Source organism: Plutella xylostella, chromosome 25 (assembly GCF_932276165.1).
Source record: "Plutella xylostella chromosome 25, ilPluXylo3.1, whole genome shotgun sequence".
Classification (NCBI taxonomy): Eukaryota; Metazoa; Arthropoda; class Insecta; order Lepidoptera; family Plutellidae; genus Plutella; species Plutella xylostella.
This window is the reverse complement of record NC_064005.1, coordinates 7,290,413-7,314,703: the sequence shown is the minus strand read 5'-3', so window position 1 is coordinate 7,314,703 and position 24,291 is coordinate 7,290,413. Positions and strand designations below refer to the sequence as shown.

The 24,291-nt window shown below is 39.6% G+C and overlaps 2 protein-coding genes across 3 annotated transcripts in view; one reads left to right on the top strand and one right to left on the bottom strand.

The window, feature by feature from the left end:
• The window catches only part of LOC105390833 (neuroendocrine convertase 2), a 65,740-nt gene that overhangs the window by 8,217 nt on the left and 33,232 nt on the right, over positions 1-24,291 (bottom strand). For both annotated transcript variants that reach the window (XM_038107444.2, XM_048630416.1), the window contains exons 5-7: positions 24,143-24,219; positions 21,889-21,977; positions 10,979-11,154 (exon numbers count right to left, since the gene is read on the bottom strand). In XM_038107444.2, the coding sequence (XP_037963372.2) occupies positions 10,979-11,154; positions 21,889-21,977; positions 24,143-24,219 (342 nt within the window). The remainder of the gene's footprint in view (positions 1-10,978; positions 11,155-21,888; positions 21,978-24,142; positions 24,220-24,291) is intronic.
• LOC119690846 lies at positions 13,491-14,660 on the top strand. The gene is made up of 2 exons (XM_048630418.1): positions 13,491-14,118; positions 14,520-14,660. Exons 1-2 carry the CDS (start codon positions 13,492-13,494, stop codon positions 14,523-14,525), a joined length of 633 nt encoding a protein of 210 aa, XP_048486375.1. The 5' UTR covers position 13,491; the 3' UTR covers positions 14,526-14,660.

Genomic DNA, 24,291 nt, shown 5'->3' with positions numbered 1-24,291 from the left:
ACTAAAGGTTACCGCACATATAAGCGTAACGTAAAGGGATTGCCTCCTTTTTTGTGTCAACCAGTAGAACGCGAGCTCACGAACTGGTTCACAGAAGAAAAAAAAAGGAATCCTTTTACGTTACGCTTAGGTATATAAATGCTGAGACCAAAAAACAGAAAACACAATTAAAACTCTCGGTCCGTAGTAATATGATTGCTCGCAGATTTGCAAGGTGTACAGAAGCCGTAAAGATAACTCTTTTTAAGGCTTATTGTCAATCTTTTTATACCTGTGGTCTGTGGATCAGTCATTTACGGCGGACGGGGAGTGTCCTGCGCGTCCAATATAATAATGCATTTAGGATGTTGCTGGGGCTGCGTTGGCGGTGCAGCGCGTCAGGAATGTTTGCGGAAGCGCGTACCTCCGATTACTATGGCATCATGAGGGCCAGAGCCGCGTCGCTGCTGCACCGCGTGAGATCCACCTCCAACATCATCCTGAGCACGGTTGTAGAAAGAATGGATAACCCTTTTATTAAACATTGGGTGCGGTTATCAATTCTGTATAATTGTAAATTAAACTAAATATTTTTCAAAAAATCTCATTAGATAAGGACTAACATTAGAAATAAGGTAAATTGTATACTAACACGTTGGATGATTTCCCAAATAAACTGTTTATTATAAAACGTTATGGGATCCCCGTAATACCAAGTCGGTTTATTTATTCAGTCTCTACATAAGGGTTTTCTTATCCTAAATTATAACGCAATTCTTTAACCTGATAAATAATATATCAAAGTACATACTACATTTACAGATGCTACATCTTGCAATAAAACTTTCTTGGAATAGAATCTTCAATATGTAAGAAATATAAACTTGACATGACATATTGAACTAGCTTCTTCAGCATATAAAGGCAGTTCCGTTCCATTCCCTTCCCATTCCACGCATGTCCCAGCAACAGGAAATGGCTTTCCGACAATCTCGTATGAAATGCAGACGTTATAGCGAGATATCGTGTGACTTTCTTGCAATTGCTTATTTTATTTATAAAAAAGAATAAGCCCCCTATCGCGATTTTTGTTTTGTCAACGGCTTCCGGATTCAAATTGTAATAATGACAATGTTACTTCGTTTCGACTTCGCGATTAAGTCCCAAGTATTGTAGACATAAATTAATTACGTCAGCATAAGACCAAGTATTTTATTTTATTTAAGTATATGCAGTTAAACATTTATTACTACACACTTGCGATTCCGACGAATTTAGTCATAAATACTTTGATACCTACGATAATTTTCAACATAGGTACAATAAATGTCCGATATTTTTATAAAATGAAGCTTTGACCTTGAACGGCGGAGGTCAAGATGTTTCAGGCCAAACTTTTAGATTGAATAAGTTTGCGGTTTCTTACAACATACATCGACGCGACGAGACGGCGAGAGTATTGATTAACGATCGACAGCTGTAAGATAAATGATTCTTCTGGCCCGTCACAATATTTATCTTTACCTACCGATAAGTGATGTTACAATAGATAGATAGGATATTATTTATTTGTACACAACTACACAATATCAAAAGAAGTTACATAACTTATATACTAACACATAGATACAAAAGTGGCTGTCTTATCGCTTCAAGAGATTTTTATAGGAATCCTTATGATTCAGATCAGTCTATCCCAGGTGCCTGCGTTGAGAAAACTCTTTCTCAAAACTAAGGACCTAAGTTCCTAATAAGGTTTGATAATAAAAAGGTAACCTTGATAGGTAAACCTTTGAAAGATAGTAGGTTAATATTGTATTATCCATGTGTTCATAATTTATCCTATTTATACCTAACGTGACCATACGTCCCGCTTTCGGCGGGACAGTCCCGCTTTCAAGCTGTGCGTCCCGCTGTCCCCGGAGAGGGCAAAAATGTCCCGCTTTCATAAACAGGCCAAACGATAATTTAAATTACCTACATTTTGCATTAATCACTTGAGACAGCTATACAATATCTTCTTACCTCTCACATAGACTTAGGGAATCTCGTCCCACCGAGATCCCGAACTTGCGAGATCCCGGCCAAATTTAAAAAGATTGAAACTCGTTAAATTTCGTAAGAGATCTCGCGAGATAACGAGATCGACAAATGCAGCGTGACGACGTGTATTTCATGGAAAATCAGAAGTCGTCTATCAGAGGATTCTCTCGACATGATGAGTTTTTTGAGAAGCCAATGATGGCGATTCGAAAGGCAGAAATTCTAATTTTAACGCTGTCAAACTATAAATTTTGCTAAAAAGCTAAAAAATATGACAATTACGGAAACACAAACATAGAGTCAAATTTAAAAAAATACAATAAGGTTTTGACAACTCTAAAATTAGAAGTTAGTTATGTCTTCCGAATCAAAATAATTTTCACAAAAATTAACTTGCCTTTCCGTACCTTGATCTGACTTCTCTTTTGAACTTTTTTACGATCTAACAACATTGATTTAACTTGTGAAGTTAAGTTTTGTTTTTATTTACAATAACTAATGTTCCTATTACTCCTAATTGTTGAAAGTAAAGTAATAAATTTACAAAATACTAAATAAAGCTAATGTTTTTTTTACCAATATTGCACAAATTTGAACTGATTAGCCGTAATAGGTGTATTAATTATACTTTATAGACATAAAAAAATATATATTGGAGTTAGAGACATAATAATATTTTCATTATTTTTTTAAATAAAAGTCACTTTATTTTTATAACTAAGCAACATTATGTCAGTTACTAGTACCTACTAAAAATAAGCATTTGCATTATGTTTTAATAGCGATTCTTCCAATCTCGCGAGATCCCGTAATTTGCCAGGTCTCGCGAGATCTCGCTAGGAGGAAATCTCGTACGAGATTTCATTCCCTACATAGACTACATAAAATTGTAATGAAAACCAATACCTAAGTATTTTTAGCAACCGCAGGTGTCCCGCTCTGACAAAAAAAATTAATGGTCACGTTATTTATACCCCATAAGTACTTACTAGACACATCCGTTTCAAATAATACCCAGGACATAAGTAGGTTATTTTCCTTTCACAATTTCCTTTCAACTATATCCAACCGATATAAGACTGTACCTATAAATATAGCTGTAATTATCTCTATTACCTTCAGTGTGTCCAACACCAGAGCGGGATACAGTATACCTACATTGTATGGGGGGTTAATCTCTAAATCCACGAACGGCTGCGCTATCCATGGCTTTATACCGTCCGATTGCGTGACAATTCTCGTTCGTTCGTTCGTCCAGAGAGTGACCCCTCAGATACCTAGCTGTTATACGATATACCTATAGCTAGGTAACTACAACGCCGGTAGCGGTTGTCATCAAAGGGTATGTAGCACGGATTTTATAGTCGAGATGCTCCATTAATTTTTACTTCAATAGCTGCAGTGAACCGAATGTAATGTGGCGTGGCTTAAATGCAGTAAAATAGTGTTTCATTGCAGAAAATTTTCGCGAATTTTGAAATTCTGATTTTAGTTTCGGGCTTAGATATAGCATGCTGCACATGTGAGTTTCGGCTTAGTATACCTTTTTTGCAATATATGATTAATAAATTTAAATATTTATTTATTTAGGTAATACTTTATTGCACTTATATTTACATGTATACATTTACATCTAAAAAATACGCATTTTTTCATCGAAAATCCTTTTCAACAGCTTAACACAAGATCAATTCATATCAGAAGTTTATCGAAGCGTTTGATTGTCTATCAGGAGTCGGGATTAATTGCTTGGATTCGGCCACCGATATTGATATGTACGTATGCAACGTAGGTATTTGAAAGCTATTGTGTATCTTGGGAATACATACATCTTTTTTTCAAAGAGTTGTTACATACAATTACTACGAATTTTGTATATTTTGATGACACTCAGATTTGAACTAATCTAATTAATCTAGGAAACGCGGGCTTCCACCGTGTCGGAAGATATTTTGAACCATACTCTACGCTGGACGGACACGATCTTCATGTGGCCACTTCGACAGTGCCTTGGTTCATCTGCCAACTCTTCGGCTAGTCAGATGTCCTCTGACATCCCCAGTATAGTTTAGTACCTAATGCGATTAACCTATCTACGACCTCATAATTACAACCCTGAACATTGTGTAATAGGGTGGAAAGCTCCGCTGTAACGAAGTAATAAGCCACGTCCACGTGACGGTGAGTACCATCGGGGAAATACAAACCAATGTCCTAGAAATGTAACAAACACAGTTGTACGACGTACTACCATCATGGAATCGTGAAACTGGATTAATTCCCACAAAGCTACCAGAAACTTTTTTTAAAACGCGACGTTCATCGCGATAATTAATGGAATTTCCCGTTAGTGTGGCCCCAGCATTAAGGAGGAGAAAGACAGCCTATGTGCAACTCATCGTGCGAACGTGTGTGTTTGTAGTGAATATGTTATTGTAAAAGATAAATACCGAACTACGGTAAATGTAAGAATTTATGAAAATGGGTCATTTTTTTTTGCTTTTACCATTCTAATGGTAGGTAGGTAGTAGGTACATGCTAGGTTTTACCACTGACAGCTAGTAAAAGTTGGTTTTGGGAATAAAGTACGAATCGCAAAATCTTTCGGGCTTTTACCATTAAGAGTTAGTAAATCTTAAGATTTACCGTTGTTCGACTTTTACAGTAACAAATACATGGGCAGGCTACATACGGTTGTTATGTTTGAGATCGGTGGAGGTTTCCCCGATGGTACATAATTGAGTTCTCGCATGCGATGCACTCAGGAGTCACAAAGTGCAACGTCGGGCTGTAGTTAACCTCTTTACAGCCCTTTTGAAGCGCTTAGGGCAACATTTTACCTCACCAGTGTTAAAACCTCACCAAATAAGCGGATTTGGGAAAGCTGAACATTTGAAACACGAATACTTTTTATGAAATCATCTCTCAAACATCTGATCTTTGGAACCTATAACGATTCTTGGATACGCCAAACATTAAATAGCTCCTTTTAACAAACACTAAAGTATCGCATTTATAAAATTGATTTCGTATTCTCGGTTCTTAAGCGTGGTGGAAAAATGGCGAGTTATTTATGTCTGTGTTGAATCCGGTCCACTATTTACTAACATTGGCACACTCATCGTCCCCCGGGCCTCGTATCCAATTTCCTTATCCAATATCACATTATTAGCCAATCACCTTCATCCCGTTAATCCGGCGATGGCGGCGACACACTGGTTCGATACTGTATTCATGGGTAAACTTCGCAACACGTCGGTTAGGCACCCACACTTCATACTCGACTTTTACTAAATTGGCTAGCTTTACAACCATGTCAGTTTTATGAAAGTTATATAAATTTATGACTGAGAAGCCAAAAACATGACGCTCACGACTGTAATCTCCGAAGGGGTAGTCAAAACCCGCCTTTCGCTTTACATTTTTAGTCACATGATAGATCGCGACATAATGCACAATAAAAAATACAATGCACTTTACATATTTTTTTCACTCTAGTCAATCACCTTTACTTACTTACTTACTTATAGTCCTGTTACTCCCCTGTGGAGCTTAGGGCTACAGACATTCTTCGCCACGCTTCCCTATCTTGAGCCGCCTCCTTCACTTGGGCCCACGATAGACCTGCCCTCTTCATTTCCGCCTCCACGGACCTTCTCCAGCTCTGTACGGGTCTACCTGGTCTCCGTCTTCCACTAGGCTGCCACTCGAAAGCAGCTTGAGCATGGTTACAGTCGTGTCTTCTCATTGTATGGCCGATCCATCTCCAGCGCCTCATTGCGATTTCTTTCCTCAGTGTGGTTTGGTTGCATTTTTTCCATAGGTCCACATTAGAAATCGTGTCCGGCCAGTATATGCGGAGAATCGAACGGAGGCACCTGTTGACGGTAACTTGGAGCTTGTGATGTAGCAGCTTTGTAGTCCTCCAAGTTTCACAGCCATAGAGAAGGACCGACTTTACATTGCTTTCGAATATAGACAGCTTTAGACGAAGGGGCATTATGTGCGGCTTCCAGACTGGGGCAAGCTGGGCGAAAGCCGCTTTTGCTTTCTTGATCCGGTTATCGATGTCCATATCAGCACCGCCTTTGTTCGTCAGGATACATCCAAGGTAGCAGAAGGTGTCTACTAGCTTCAGTTGCGAGTTGCCCAAGGTGACATGTTCTGTACTGCTGGAGCTAACTTTCATGCTTTCTGTTTTTGACGCATTTATCTTAAGGCCATATTTGCCACCTTCTCTTTGGAGATCTTCTATTTTACTCTGCATATCTGACAGCCTTTTGGATAAGAGTACAATGTCGTCCGCGTAGTCCAGGTCTTCTAATTGGCCTTGTCTCCAAGGGATTCCTCTTGAACCAGCAGAGACTTGTCGCATTATGTCGTCCAAGATGATTATGAAGAGAAGAGGAGAGAGAAGGCACCCTTGTTTGACCCCGGTAGAGATAGGAATAGGTGGTCCAATAAGCCCATCATGTATAACGTGGCACGTGCTGCCATTGTAGAGAGATTGTATGATATTGACAATTTTTGTTGGAATGCCTTTTTTCTTCAAACACGTCCACATAGCGGGCCACTGTATGGTGTCAAAGGCCTTTTCAAAATCCACAAAAGTGAGAAACAGTTCCGCATTCCATTCAACACACTCTTCAATAATAATACGCACCGTATTTGTGTGATCTGTGCATGACCTTCCCGCGCGGAAACCGGCTTGCTCCTCTCTTAAGTATTTCTCTATCTCTGTTGACATTCGGTTCAGCAGGATCTTCGCCAGAACCTTCGCAGCTATCGGCAGGAGTGTAATTCCACGCCAGTTGTCACACAGTGAGAGATCTCCCTTTTTTGGAACCTTAACTAATAGCCCTTTCCTCCATTCGCTGGGAATATCTTCTGTCTTCCACACGTTATTTATGAGCGGTGTTATTAGAGTAGCTGCGTAATGTTTATTGGCTTTAAGCATTTCTGGACAGATGTTATCAATTCCAGGTGATTTTCCGGATTTTAGCTGACCTATGGCATTGACGACTTCGTCAAAGGTAGGTGCGGAAGTGTCAATTTGCAGATATTGGTCAGCTATTGCAGCTTCTTCGTTCACTTCAGTATGCTGAAACCGGTTAAGTAGATCACTAAAATGCTCGTGCCATCTTGCCATTTGTTCTTCTGATGTACACAGTAGCTCTCCGTTCTTATTACATAGAGGTTTCTTTTTTGATACGTGGTTCGGGTTACTAAGCTTTCTTGTTATTTCGTAAAGTTCACGAATGTTTCTGTTTTTAGCAGCCTCTTTTGCACGAGTGGCTAAATCTTCTGCGACTATACGTTTATCCCGCCGGGCAAGTTTTTTAATAGTTTTTCTTAGATAAGCATATTGAGAAAGCAGGAGTTCTTTTTGTTGGATGTCGGTGGTCTTAGTTAAGATCGCCTTGGTCTCCTGTCTTTTGATTATGGTGTTCCACAATTCATCAGACATCCATGGCTTCTTATCATTTTGTATGTAGCCCAGGACTTCTTCTCCAGCTTTCACGTACGCTGACTTAATACGTGTCCATGCTTCATCTAATTCTGCGCTCTCAAGATCTTCTAGGGGGCCGAAGTTGTTGTGAACGCAGATATTAAATTGGTGCTTAGTGTCAGGGCTTTCAAGCTTGCGAACGTCATATCGTTTGCTGATATTTTCGCTTTTCTTCTTAGCTGTTGCGATTTTTAGTCGAATTTCAGCAACGACTAGATGGTGGTCACTATCGATGTCTGCACCTCTTTTGTTACGTGTATCCAGAAGCGATGTTCGCCACTTTTTGCTGATAGTTATGTGGTCTATTTGATTTTTAGTGTGTCCATCTGGGGAATTCCAAGTCCATTTATGGCAATCTTTGTGCTGGAAAAGTGTACCTCCAATGACCAGACCATGTTCACCACAAAAATCGCCGAATAGTTCTCCATTCTCATTCATAGTTCCTAAACCATGAGGGCCCATGTAGTGATTTCGGTCGGTATTGTCTGCTCCAACTTTGGCATTAAGATCACCCATTAGGATAACTATATCTTGCTTCTTAGTGTTTCTCATAGTAACCGTGAGTCAATCACCTACCTTAATTAAAATATCACAGGTTCAAAATGTTTTGTTAAAATATAAGTAGGTAAGTATAATTATTTATAATGTTTATAAAATAATTATTTGCACCTTTTTCTCATTAAAGATATAATTTCAGTGTTATATCCATAATTTATACAATGTTCTAACTGTTATACGCCACTATATCCATTTTATCTGAAACGGCCGGTAGGTACCAACGGCAACATTATACACGCCAGCCCTAGCTAGCACTTCCATTAAGCAAATTACCAATTTGCGCAGTATGTGGGTATATCAATTTGAAAAGAAACAAGAGCAAGTAGTTACTTGGCTTTTTATTTTTTACTTACTGATATATATACATTATCACTATTAGCACCGAACATAAAAGAATATTTATTTTTCATAAAACTCTGAAAAAAACCGCAGTGGGATTATAACTGCCAATAAACTGCTTTGCAGTTTGGCGGTGTATTGTCATTAAAAATTTTTGTGTTTTCTTATGAATAAATAAACTTATCCATCTATCTAAAGGCAAAGGGAACTAAAATACGCTGATACATCAGCATCAGTAACGTTTTTTAAGATGAAGATGAAAAAATCAAGAATACCTAAATAAGATTTTACATATCAATGTTTGAACATAAACTACCAGGAGACCAGGGCCGCATGCACAGGATACGAAACCTCCGTTTACGTTGCGTATCGCCAAATGTCACTGTCAAAATGTAAGGCTTTGTTAGTTACAAAAGTGGCATTTGTTTTTTCCATGTGTTTGTGTAGATTCGAAAATAGTATCGAATCCTGTGCTCGCGGCTCAGCTGTGGGCGAACGGGATAGATAGTTTATGAACGTAGGTACATTTGTTTTTATTTCATCATAAGTATTACGCATAACTTGTAAGCTTTTAGGTCGGCAAGAAGAACGCAAACACAAATAGTGGATTATTTCATGAATTAATAAGCAAGCCGAATAAGCGGCTGGCTTCAACAATAACCTGATAAAAATTTCAGCCATCCCGACCCTTTACGGGCTTATCCCGAAATTACCTGGAAAGTCTATTAGCGAAGAGAACTGCGTGCTTTCAATTATTCATGAGCAAATTTTGCATAACACTCACTGGCTGCTACCGGTGAAATGACCTTTGAAATGTCAACTATTAGGAAATGCGCATTTACAGCTGGAATCTGCGATATTTGACTAAAGATAATGGTTTTTAAACCACAACGTAAGAAGAGTATTTTATTACTCTTGAATAGGATATAATTCATTTATTCGCAATTCATCTTTTGTGTTAAAATTATTGTCTTTTCTATTCTATTTTTGAAAATTGTCTTTCAGAAAAAAACGCAACGCTACGAAACGCGGTGCACTAAGCAGAAAGTAAAGAATGTACATTTTAGTTAGGGCGAACCTTCGGCGAACCGGATCTAAGCAAAGACTAGGTTTCATTAGTTACAAAACTACCTCTAATTAACATGTTTCCTTGTACCGAGCAGTAGATGAAGCCTTTGAGAGCCACCTCGTCGAGTGGTTCTAGGTCACACTCTGTGTAACTTGTAACGAAGTTGCTACAGGGGTGAGAAATCAATAGGATTCTGTTAATGTACCTCTACATAATATGTACTTCATAGAATTAATAGCTAAGGGCCACTTGCTCCAAAATATTAAATCTAGATTTAATATTTTGGTGCAAGTCGCCCTAAGTGTCTCCATTTGTCAATATTAAGTACATAATACATGTATAAGTTTGAAAGATATAGAAAGTATGTTTGTGGTCTGTTGTGGTATTTATATTAGACCTTCAGGCCTTCAGTAGGATAAGGCTACCATACCGGGGTAGGTAGGTACTTCCGTTTCGGAACGTTTCAAATACTTAATAGCATTTTTAATTCTAGACACAACTGTGTTCATTGAGATCTCAAATAAGTATGAACGCCAAACGAACGAAACGACTTAAACGAAAGATTTTTAATTGAATGAATTCTTGCCCGGTCTATTCCAATCTTGACTTTCATTTCGTTGAATTAGTTCAGACACAGGCACCATTTAGTCTAAAAAGCTACCTAGCTTGAAGGTTATTATTATAAATTCTTTATTGCACATAAAAACATTGTACAAAGGCGAACTTAATGCTAGTAGCATTCTCTACCAGTTAACCTTTGGTGATGTCGAGAAAGTGGTTGGTAGTGCGATAGGCTGAGAGGAGAGAAGTTATTTACTTTAATCGAGACACAGAGATATACTTACTTATACATAATAGCTATACAAATTATATACATACATATATAAATATATTCCTACATTATATTATAATATACCTAATACATAATAATAATACAAAATATAATATAATATCATCATCATCAAATAAAATATATTAAAAATCAATTTTGTTGATCGTTCTGCACTTGGAGGTAGTGCTGACGAACTTTGGCTTTAAAGATGTCTAGGTTAATTTAATTTATTATTTGATTTGTTACTGATTCAAGCTGTCCTTGCAGACAAATGGATAAAGAGGAATACTTTTGTTTGTAATTTTTGCTCTTGGTGCAAATAAAGTGTATTGTATTGTACTTTGTAACGCTAAACTGTAGGCTGACTAAAATAACATAATAGAGACGCTACTTTGTGAGTATTTGTTGCATTCTACATAAGCAAATAGTGTCTAGGCCTGAGCTGGACAGAGGCCAGGGCACTTGCTGAGGACAGGACGGCGTGACGCACTCTCAGTCCCCATATTGCGCGGCGCCAATGTTCGATGGTTTGCCGCGCGCAGTCGATAGGTACATAGCTTTAGACAGGTAGTGACTGGACAAAAAAGGACTGAAGACAGAGCTTCTTGGCAAGACCAAAGATTACGAGTCAAATTAAGTTTACACAAACCTCGTTAACCCCGCGCACGATGGCCCGCATGGTGGCGTTCCGTGGCCCGTCGACGGTGCGGCCATCGTCGGTGGGGCCCCACGACGCGCTGTAGATGTGGATCTTGTTGGGCTCGTGGCCCATCGAGTTGGCCTCGATCAGGTCCGTCATGTACGGCTGGTCCAGCATGCGGATGCCTGCGAGAGAGTAGAATAGAATATAATATTACTTAGACACGACGTAAATCAGGGGAATCACTCTCGTCGTTCGTTTTTAAGCAGTATACAGGGTGTTGCAAAAAGGGTATACTAAGCCGAAACCTACATGTGCAGCATGTTATATCTAAGCCCGAAACTGAAATCAGAATTTGAAAATTCGCCAAAAAAAAAATTTTTTTCCATTGTAAAAAGTCACGTGACCAACAAAGTTTCTATGGAAAATGTTTTTTTTTTTCGCCAATTTTCAAATTCTGATTTCAGTTTCGGGCTTAGATATAACATGCTGCACATGTAGGTTTCGGCTTAGTATACCCTTTTTGCAACACCCTGTAGAGTAACAATCCCGACATACAAAAATATGGTTATAGTCTAGTTTCTAGAAACAATGCATAATACGTGGCCTTATCACTTAGCGATCTCTTACAGGCAACCCAAAATAAAATTACTTATTCATTTTTTCACATAAATTCATTCACTTATAACACCCCAAACAACAGCCTCTTAAAACTCAACGTCTATAAAATATTTTACGAAAACTGGCTTCTAGTTGGGTACAATTAAACAGTATGTATTTAGAAACGGTATAGGTACTTCAGAAACTGCCAGTTACAATCAACGCGCAGGCCTGCAAAACATTCAATTTCAGATAAACGTTTAAAATAACATCAGGGAATCCCAAAAAGTTGCCCTTTTCATAATTAATTACAACGAAGACGGGTGAAGGCAGCCATTTTAGGATAAGGCCATATTTTTTATATACAGAATCATTATTAATTCGACGTGTTACTTTTCATGCGTTGTAGACGAAGGCATTTGCAGTTGATTGACCTTATACCTTTTTCCGATTATATATTTACAACTTTATTAATATGGGATGTATGAGTTATTCTATGTTGACCTTAGGTCTGCCAGCTCTGCGACCGCTCTACATTTGAAACACAAAACCTCACGTCCCAATCGTAAATAAATGATTATAACACAAGTAGCGAGGATGGTAGGTATCAGAATCCTTTTCAGCTAGGGAAGTTTAATGACGGACGTAAATTGAAGACTTTAGATGCCTTAATGACTATTTTATTACTGGTTTTGTGGGTCATTATTAATGTGTCAGTGTCTGATCAGCAGAATATGACTGAACTATTCTACATACAGAAGTATTTTTATTAACTCATATTCTTGCAAATAAAGCTTTATGATTTGAATTTGATATCACAGTCAACATAAAGTCAACAGGAAGTCGCTGCGAACGAATATCATACCATAGACAAAAAATATTCTAGAATTGATAAGCTTATGGTGGATACACACTCTTTCGTAACGATTTCTCGTAGCAAGTATGTCGAACATTATGTTTCAGATTGAAAGTATAGGTACACAGTACAGGATATTAGCAGTTTATTCACAAGAACTAGATACACGTAAAGCAGATCCATAGCGCAGTTAAATACCTTATTCATATGTCAAATACCATGTTAAACTACAGTTAAACCGTCTTTAAACAGTTAGAGCTTCCACTATGTTATTGTATTTTTTACGTTTACTTATGTCTGGTAAGTAAAGTTGGTTTTCATTTGCAGGCATAAAATATGTATGGGATTTCGAATATCAAAAAACCAATAATATCATGGACAGAGTAAAGTGGTAGTACAGTAAAGCTTCATGGCTCCATACTCGAATAAAAGCTCTCTTATTAATGTCTATCTTCATGATATGAACGCGCGCCGCATAATTAAGTAGAGCACACACAAACTAGGTTATAATTATAATATATTATGAATATGAAGCATGAAAAGTAGTAAACATATAAACTGTAGTATATTGACATGCATGTGGGTAGATTGTATAGGTGGTGGAATCAGTTGGGAATAAACGGTCATCAAGCACACACACGTCTTTTCATTATTCACCGATACTATATTGGCTAACGAGGATAAATTAAGTGTTTTAGTGTTATTATTAACGTTAAAATCAGTGCGTGTACACGTATCACTAAAATAAATCATGTCCGTGGGAAAAATCGGCGAGTTTAATGTATCAGTGGGAAATTGGACCTTATACGTAGAACGCCTAGAAATGTTTTACAAAGTAAATGAGGTTAAAGACGAAATGTGGTTACCTACATTAATTGCAGTCATCGGGGACGAAGCTTACGAATTACTCAGCAATTTGGTGAGCCCTAAGAAGCCGGCAACAATGAGCTATAATGAGGTAGTGAGCATCTTTCAAAACCACCTGCAACCGAAACCCTCAGAGATGGCCGAACGCTATCGGTTCCGACAACGGAGACAGCAATTAGAAGAAATGGTAGCCCAGTATATGACGGAGTTGAAAAAACTGTCAAAATATTGTGAGTTTGGTGCGAATTTAGAAGATAACCTCCGTGACCAATTCGTGTGCGGTTTACGGAGTGACGTTATTAGGCAGAGACTGTTCGCGGAGGAAAAACTGACCTACACAACGGCTATCAAATTGTCAATCAGCCTGGAGGCGGCGGAACGGGATGCGGCGGCAGTGGAGCACGTGGAGCAGCGTAGCGACGGCGGCGGCGGCGGCAGGGCGGCGGCGGGGGCGCCCGTGCTGTCCCTAGCCCCCGCGGGGGCGCGCGCCTCACACGGTCGCGGGCGCACCGCGCCGACCTCGGGATCGGCTACTGGACAACGGCCGGGAACACAGGCGCCATGCACAGCATGCGGGGCAAATACGCACAGCTGGGCTCGCTGCAGATTCAAGAATTTTATCTGCAGCAAATGTAAACAGCGGGGACATCTTCGCCGGCAGTGTCCCAACCCAGGGGCAGGCCCGTATCGCCGCGATGGCAGGGGCATCCACCACGTGGACACGCGCCTAGACCAGGCGGCACCGCCGCGGGACGAGGAGTCGGAGGACAGCTTGTCCGAGCTGGAGGAGGACCTTCACCAACTTAGCTTGAACGGCTACAGACCGGTGAGCATTACTGTATCGGTAGGTAACGTGGACTTAATAATGGAGGTAGATACGGGATCGGCAGTGTCATGTATTAGTAAGGTCACATATGACCAGTACTTTAGTGCATATGAAATCGAAGAATTAGAACTTGTATTAAAATCATACGATGGCACAAAAATTAAACCACTAGGTATAATTAAACCTATAGTTGGTTATGGTCGATTAAATAGGAAATTAGAACTTTTTGTTATTGAGGGTGGTACGACTTCGTTACTCGGCCGACATTGGTTAACAGAATTAGGAATCCAGATACCTGTATTACGTAAAAATAACTCATTACATAAAATGCAACCACTTCCTAAGAACAATGTCAACATAACGAATAATAAAGGTAACGAATTAACATGTTTACTCGACAGGTATAAAGGGCTATTCAGCGGTGGACTGGGAAGGTACAGCAGGGGTAAGGCGCGGCTCCGTGTCCGCGAGGGCAGCGTGCCCGTGTTCTGCCGCGCGCGCCCTCTGCCGTACGCCCTGCGCGAGCGCGTGGAGGCGGAGCTGGACGGCATGTTGCGGGAGGGGATCATTGAGCCTGTGGAGACGGCGGACTGGGCCACGCCGCTCGTGCCGGTACCTAAAGCCGATGGAGGAATACGCATATGTGCGGACTATAAGGTAACCCTAAATCCTGTCTTGCTGATCGATAAATACCCATTACCTAAAGTTGAGGACTTGTTCGTAGGATTAAGTGGGGCTAACTATTTTTCAAAAATCGATCTCTCACAAGCGTACAACCAGATTGAACTCGAGGACCCAGAAAATTTAACAGTCATTAATACGCATAAAGGTTTGTTTAAATATAAACGGCTAGTTTACGGGTTGTCGTCGAGTCCGGGCATTTTTCAACGGATAATGGCGTCATTGTTGAAGGACATCCCAAATGTACAAGTCTTTTTGGATGATATTATTCTAGCTAGTCAGGATATTAAAACACATTTGTTATTAATTGAGGAAGTATTTAAAAAACTACAAGACGCGGGCTTGAAATTAAAAGAAAATAAATGTTTCTTCATGCTAAACGAAGTTAAGTACTTAGGCTATATAATTTCTAAAGATGGTATTAAAGTAGACCCGGAAAAAGTAGACGCGGTGGTCAAAATCGCGAGTCCGACCAATATCTCTCAATTAAGGTCATTTATTGGATTGGTAAATTTCTATGCACGATTTGTGCCAAATATAAGCACGGTTTTGTCACCACTATATAAATTACTTAAAAAGGGAATTCGGTGGAACTGGAACACCGAATGTGAATTATCATTTAACAAGATTAAAGCCATTTTATGCAGTACGGAGGTTCTCGCTCATTACGATCCAACAAAAAAATTAATATTAACCTGTGACGCGAGTCCAGTAGGTATTGGCGGGGTATTGACCCAAGTAGGAGCGGACGGCTGTGAGCGACCGGTCTCATACATATCGCGCACCTTATCACCCGCGGAGCAAAACTATTCGCAAATAGACCGTGAGGCACTGGCAATAGTGTTCTCTTTGCAAAAATTCCACCAATATGTTTACGGCCGGAGATTTGTTTTACGCACGGATCACAAACCGCTCGTGAGTATTTTCGGGCCTAAGAAAGGCATTCCAATGATGGCCGCGAGTAGATTGCAGCGGTGGTCAGTTATAGTGGCGGCGTACAGTTACGATATTGAGTACATAAACACTACAAACAATGGGGCGGATAGTTTATCACGGTTACCGATAGCAGCAAAAGCTAAAGATATATTGAAATATCCGGAGCAGAGTTATTTACATTATGTAAACAATAGTATGCTACTCGACTATCAAGAGATAAAAAAACAAACGAGCCGTGACCCGTTACTTAGTAGAATATTGGGCTATATTCGAGACGGATGGCCCGAGCACAACGAAATTAGGTCATTACAACCTTATTTTAACAGAAAGACTGAGTTATACGAAGAATTAGGGTGTATAATGTGGGGTCACCGTATTGTTATACCTACTAATTGTACTGAAAAAGTGTTGAATGACTTACATGAATGTCATATGGGCATTGTAAAAACAAAGGCGATAGCCCGTAGCTACGTCTGGTGGGCGGGCATTGACGAGGCGGTGGAGGCAATGTGCCGCGTCTGTGCCGTGTGCGCCGCCGAGGCGGACGCGCCGCCGCGCCGGCCGCCGGCGCCCTGGCCGTATCCAAACCAGCCATGGGCCAGGATACATGCAGATTTCCTTGGTCCCATCGACGGAAAATTGTATTTAGTAGTAGTAGATGCTCGAACAAAATGGTTGGAGGTATTTAATATACCGAGTACTAGTGCCCATCACGTAATCAGTAAATTTAGCGAGTTATTTGGACGATGGGGCGTAGCAAAACAATTGGTGACAGACAATGGGCCACCCTTCACAAGCAAAGAAGTTTCAGATTATCTGAACAGAAATGGAGTACAACATTTGTTTTCAGCCCCTTACCATCCCGCCTCAAACGGAGCGGCAGAAAATGCAGTCCGAACCGTTAAAAGAGTAATAAAAAAAGCTAGGCGACAAAATCATAATTTAGAACTAGCTATTCAAACCTTTCTGCTATATTACCGTAATACGCCACACTGTACGACGGGGGAAAGCCCAGCCTCTCTAATGCTTGGTCGCCCTCTGCGAACCAAGTTTGATCTGCTGAGGCCTGACTGCACCGCGAGGGTACAGGCCGCGCAGCAACGCCAAGTCACAGCACGGGGCGGCGCAGCGCGCCAGCTGCCCGACGGAGCGCCCGTGTGGCTGCGCCAGTACCAGGGGACGGACCGCTGGGCACCTGGCTCCGTCACTGAACGAGTAGGCACAACAGACTATACAGTGGTAGATGTTTCGGGACGTAGGCATCATAGGCATATCGATCAGCTAAGACAGCGACATAGGAGTTCCTTAGTTAATCCTTCCACGCCGATTACGGGACAGCCAGGGGACGAGGCCACTCAGGTGGAGGAGTGGGTGTCCCCTCCGACGTCTCCGCAGGTCGATGATCACCTTGTACGCAGGGAAACCGAGGCCTCAACAGCCGAGGCCGCGCCAGCCACAGTGTCAGCGGCGGATGAAAGAGACCGGGGTCCGCCATCTCCTGCTGTGCCTTGCCGAAAAAACCCAGTCAGACAATGCAGGTTACAAAACCCACCAGAATATAAAACATAATTTAGTTATTTTTGTTATTAATTAGTTGTAAAACTAGATTATTATGATTATTTTTACTTTTGTTCGAGTAAGCCATTAAAGGCTAAGTTCTTCTTTCTATTTCGATGTATAAGTTAAGTAATGTACCTACTTGCATATAAGCTTGTTGTTATGCTAGTACTTACCTTAAGTAATTCAAGTTGACAGTAGGTATTGATAACGACATTAAACACATAATACTGTAGTTGTTTAAGTTTAATTACGTTTGGCCATCATTCATGCTCAATAATTATATTAAATAATAAGTTATAACAACAATTACCGTACCAATTATGTAAACTTCAATAAAATTGAAAGCATAAATATACCTACTTGATGTAAGAATTGTAGATAAGTGATTTAAAAAAAAAATGTATACCTAACTATTTTTTTTTGTACATTGTTAAAGAATTACTAAATAAAAAGGGTGTTAAAGCACAGTTAATAAATAAGGGGGGAAAATGATTAAGGGGAAGATATTGTAGTATATTGACATGCATGTGGGTAGATTGTATAGGTGGTGGAATCAGTTGGGAATAAACGGTCATCAAGCACACACACGTCTTTTCATTATTCACCGATACTATATAAACCAGCAACCATGGAAACTTCTCCGAAAGTCCATTATTTATATAAGTACTTACCTATAATATACTACATAAATATGATTACTCAGTACGGTAGATAATGTGTCCCTTGAAAGCAACGTCAATAATCCGTAACCACAAGCTAATGAACCTCACAAGCTACTAATGAACCGAGCTATTCAGTCTATTACGTTATAATATCAGGTAGGTACAGTCAGCACCATTATGAAGTGGCTGTGTTCGTAGCTTTTGAAAACTTTCCATTAAAAATCTATTCAACCATTTTAATAACTGACACATAGTTACATATCAGCTCATACGCATAGATATACCCAAACACTCCGTATGAGTCCCTTGGACATTCTAGTCATGGCCTGCTTTGACCTCCTCCAATTCTCGACACTCTTAGCCACAACCTCCACGTGTCGTAGGCGGAAATGAGACAATATAAACAGAAACGCTGGTTTCCGACAATGTTTACCGTCGCGTGACCTTCGCGCTCCCCTCTACAGACCTCAATTCCCAGAACTTTCATCTGATTCTATAATCTCACTCAAATTCAATAGGTACGGGCGGAGGCGTCATCTATCTAATCACAGATGATTCGATCTCTGAAACCGGATTCATTAAGGCTCTCTCCGCTCCACGAACTCACCAAAATTTCACAGTATTTTCCCAATTAGAGCGTGAAAGACCTATAATGATAAAACACAAAGGAGAGAAATCACAAAGCTTTTAATCACGCTTTGAGCTCCACTTTAAAGAGGCGCCATTTTGTACAGCCTTCAGATTAGAATAATTGTAATTTCGCGCTAACGGAGCGTGCATGGCGCCAAATACGAGATTTGATTTAATTAGTTTCACAGATTTCGGCGTCTACTGTTGTTGACGTCAAATTAGTTTATTAAAATTAAAATATGTGACGATATCACGTATATTGATACTGATGAGCTCGGATAGGTAAGACGAAAGACAGCATTTTTCGGAGTATTTCACCCCAATTTAAGTGGATTTTAATTCATAATGAATGTATCAAAAGACTGCTTGTTACAATATCGAAACACAAAAGATCATTATGATGTTTATAGTCCTAATAAAATCAGAATAGTAGAGGATACTTACTGAAGTTAGACTAAGTACATACGCACATTTACAAGAGTCTGTCAACGTGCTACATCCAAATTGCTTTCTTTGAGAGGGCGTATGACGTCACGGAGCACCAGATACGAATGTTCCGTCACATAAAAGCCCCACAAGTGTATGACGTTAGCGACATGTCGTGTAATCACCAAGTTCTGAACGAGACAAGTTACGAGGCGACTCAACTGTCTTGCTTTTGTGTTACGCCGTAGGGCTGCCGTTTTGTAAAACGTTGATCAGTATTTGATATCGGAATTTATAGTTGCTATTTTTAATATTTATCGTTTCTAAAAGCTTCATTTCGACTTAAAAGCACAACAATAACATGTAATATGTAATGTTCTGTAAATGTGCTTGCAAACTTTACTTTGGTCGCGATACACGCCATATTATTGACAGCATTTTTTACTTGTATTTTGAAATAAGTGTATTTTTAATAACATAATACAAACTTATATAGGTCTCTAACAAAACTATGAACAACCCTAACTTCGTAAGTAAGTAAGTACCTACCGCTAAGCTGTAAGGCATTGTTCAAGTTTTGTGAAGATTCTACCTACGCAAGTTTGCCATATTGGATGGTTTTCCAAGAATCTGTAGATAATATTTTTATCTATGGCATTTACGCAAAGTGTGTTTATTTAATTTCCTCTTATTTGGTATATTATCTATTATATAGTATATCTATATATTCGCAAATTTTGAAATTCTGATTTCAGTTTCGGGCTTAGATATACCATGCTGCACATGTAGATTTCGGCTTAGTATACCCTTTTTGCAACACCGTGTATTTCAATGTGCAAACTGCAGCAAACGGAATTACTTAAATAACACTATTAAACACAGAGAAACAAATTAGTATATCGCACTAAAAGTGGATGTGTAAAATTTTATAGCACACTTTAACGTCCTCCGTCCACTACTAAGAACATATTTTGTGACTCTATTAAGCCTTAACCTGGGCTTCCAATACGTCCCTAGTGGAAACTAAATTGTATTAACCGATACAATAGTATCGTTTGACCTATTTTCGCTCAGTTAAACGTGTCAAAGGAAATAGGAAATTGACATACCTTCGCAGCCTTTTACTGACCTTTAAAAGGAAAAAAACTTTTGTCTTTTTTGCTAACAATGTCGCTGTCACCGTGGGTTCATCAGCAGCTGGTTAAAAAAATATAAAACTGCAGAACATTTTTTAAAAGGAATGCAATCGTTAATAAGCTTTTCTCCCTTGTACTTCATTATTTAATAATAATATTTTAAACAATATAAATATATTATTTATAATTGTTTTGCAATGTTACCGCTGTCGTACTCTTATAATTTTTCATCCTTACGTGAATAATAATGTATATGTAAAGGCGTGCACATACTGTTGTAACGTGACATGCAATGAAAGAATTCTCATAGAGCCGACGAAGCACCGTGCAATGCTACTCGCATGAACATAGCATTTCATCTATGGGAATTATTTCATTGCGTGTAACATTGCATGTTACGTTACAACAGTCTGTACCCGGCTTAATATCTGTATCTAGCTGAAGGCTCCAATCATGCGGCCCGCTGAGCCGAGAGACCGACATCATATCGCACGAAGAGATTCACATTTCCAAATTCAAAAGATCTCTCGATTTATAAAAGATTTTTCTTCTTTTCTGCAAGCTGCCTTTACACAGCTTAGACACAATTATTCTGAAATCTTTATTGAAATAAGTGGCATTCTTCATTCTTTCTTTCTCATAAGTTTAGAGATAGGGCGATTTTACAGTTCATCATCATCATCATCACGACCCATTACGTCCCCACTGCTGGGGCACGGGTCTCCTTCCAATGAAGGAAGGGTTTAGGCCTAGTCCACCACGCTGGCCAAGTGCGGGTTGGTGGATTTTACAGTTAAATAACTATTATTCCCTGTACATTAAGCCGAATTACTTAATGTACAGGGAATAAGAGAAGGTCACCCTGAATAGCTTTGGTTCTAGGATATTTTTAAAATTCGCTAAATTATCTTTCGGCTTATCGCTATCTTTATAATTTCTTTTCGCTTCCGTTATATCGTTAAAGTGTACGCCCAGAGTCGCAAGATAAAACTTGAAGCTCTTGTTTATTACTGAAATGAAAACCAACATCTGCTCTGACACTTCGTTAAGATAATAAACTTCTTTTATTACTGAAGCTTGGCAGCCTTGTGAAGTCCGTATACAGGGCGGAAAAATAATACTTAGTTAAATAATTTCCCTATAGCATCCGACCTATATTTTCCACCTTAATGCCTTGCTGTAAACCATGCTTCAGTGTTGGTCACTAACAAGGTAAAGGATCGTTTACACAGGTGCCACTAAACCTTACTATTTTCCGCCGAGGAGCTAAAATTTACCGTCTAAATATACCTACAGGACAGCCTAGGCGCACGTTGAGCCATGTAAACGCTCTATAAGAATATGAAAATTTTGAAATATTAGGCCCTCTTTAGCGTTGAGCGGAGACCCGGATGTCCGCTTGGAGCTGTTTCCTTGTTCCTAACATGACTTCGTCGTAAGTACTCCGTCACCCAACGCAGCCCGAGCTCCGGTGACACTAAACTACGTATAATCACAGCATTATGAGTCAGAACTCTTTTGCTTACATTTGAAATACACATGTGGCTTTTCAATTATCTATCTATATATTTGAAGTACACACATGGTGGCAGAGCGGCGCAGCACAAGGCTTCAGATGGACGGAGGCCAGGGCGGTTGCTATGGATAGGACGGCGTGGCTCACTCTCGTGAAGGCCCTCTGTACCACCGGGTACCTTAGGACAACAACATCTATATGAAGTGACAGGATGAAGACTCACCGGCCACCTTGGAGTGGTAGGCGACGCCGACGCCGCACACGCCGTTGTCCCGCGCCGCCGCCACCTCGCCCGCGCACCGCGTGCCGTGGCTGGAACAAGCACCACTGTGTCATCACAAGTTTATCACTAATAATATCAAAATAGAATAAATCTGAAACTCATTCGCCATTCAACGCGGTAATGTAGCTAGTGGTGGGGACCTTCCACCCGGACTTCTTTATAGTTTTTAAGTTGGTATTAATTAATTGTACACATTTTTAAGTACTGTACGATGTTTTAAATAAAAAGTTTAGAGACTTGTTTGAACAGATAAATAAACTTTACTTTGAATTTTAAAATCCTAATACAAAAAAAAACGAAAATGGACTTACTCGGCATAATCTACCTATAAAATACAGATAGCACTGGTTTTGAGCTACACAACTACTACAGTTAAATTAATAAACAATCATACATAAACCTTCATATTTACCCAGTATACATATGCACAAATATACTAATAACGGGCCTACACCCTTCTTGCCTGTCACCAATTAGTGTCAAGTTACGGTGGAGGAGAGCCCCTTGAGGCCGATAGGCCCCAAAATAGAAGGAACCAAGTCTTAGCCATCTGCACACATATTTAGTTTTATATAGATACATACATAAATCATCTTCCGACTGCCGATCAACTAAAAAAATATATGAGATTCGAGTACTGTAAATGTGCAAGCTTAAAAAAATAAAAGAAAGCTTTTCTAATAAATAATTGGGTTCATCATCACGACCCATCACGTCCCCACTGCTGGGGCACGGGTCTCCTTCCAATGAAGGAAGGGTTTTAGGCCTAGTCCACCACTCTGGCCTAGTGCGGGTTGGTGGACCGAGTGCGGGTTGGTGGACCCCAATAATTGGGTTACCTAATATTAATTATAATAATTCCAGATAATGATAAATTTATAAAAATTGGCCTAAAAAGAAACGCTTCACCGCCTCTCAGTTGCTATAAAAATAAAAGCTTGTATTTTGAATGTTTTAGACAAAAATAAAGCTTCATTTTAGTGGATGCCGCATGCCCGCAATAAAAATGTTTCAAACATTCCGCGGCCGGCGGCCCGGGGGAAATCCGGGGAACGCGGGCGATTCCACGCCGACAAGTACCATTACAGGTAGATATACCCATTGGGCCTTTGCTCACAGACAATATTGCAGCTAGGGCATAAAGGATTATATATATTGAGCTAAAAGCTAGGTATACGTTACAAATAAACTTTGTAAAAAAACATTGTTGTGTTTTTATAATAAATAAATAAATAAATTATAGAGCTTCCACTATGTTATTTATTTTTGACGTTTCCTTATAAGTAAAGTTGGTTATCCTTTGCAGTCGTCAAATATTTATGGGATTTCGAATGTCTAAAAACCAATAATATAATGGACAGAGTAGGTATAACCAAAAAGATCTTTTTGCAAAGCCGGAATTGATTTATGTAGGAAACTTATACATAATATTCCATTGTTTTCTTAAAGAGCAGCATTCTTATTCGCCTATAGTAGGCGAATATAAATTTAAGTTATATGAAAAAAAGATCAAATAATATAACCTACATTTTACAACTGAAAAGACCCAGCGACCATCTTTCTTCGTCTGTAACTGGTCCCTATCCTCACCTTGACATTTCATGTAAGTTTCACATCCCACACCTGTTGATCTCGTAAAGCCTATACTTCTCTACACGTACTTATCAAGTGCCCTTGGCGTGTCTCAGGAGGCATTCGGGGGTGAAATCCGCAAGAGGGTTACTCTATACTGACGAAAAACGAACGAAAGATAGCAAATGTACAGCGAACAGTGGGTGACTCGCTTGCAAATCACCTCTGACTATCCCTTCAGGGATTACAGTCGTGAGTATATGTATGTACTTATGTGAACGATCGAGAGCTTTCGTGCAACAAGAAAGAAAGAGTTAAATTGTGGCTCGCGTATCAGCGCTCTAAAACTTCGTTTTTCGTCGTATAGAGTGACCCCCCAGGTATTCTCATTCATTCAAATATATAAGCCGCTGTTTACGCTTGGGAAGTTTCAAATAATAGGTGCCTACATCGCAGAATTATGCGCTGTTTAAATAATACTCGTAACAATATAAATGTAAAGTAAGTGTAAAGGTATTACTTTGCTCCTTTCTGCGAACTGCCTCAAATTGATTCTAAGTCTGGTAGTATTTATTGTACATAGGTAGGTATATCATGTACACATGTAATTGCGAGGAGGTACCTGTTGAACCAGTCGTCGGTGTAGCGTGGGTAGGGGAAGGGGTCGTTGCTGCTGAAGTCATACGAAGCCTCCGCATTCTGAAAAAAAATATGTACTGTAATATGTTACTGAAACTTAAAATGAGCTTATATCTCTAGTGCCTAAAACAA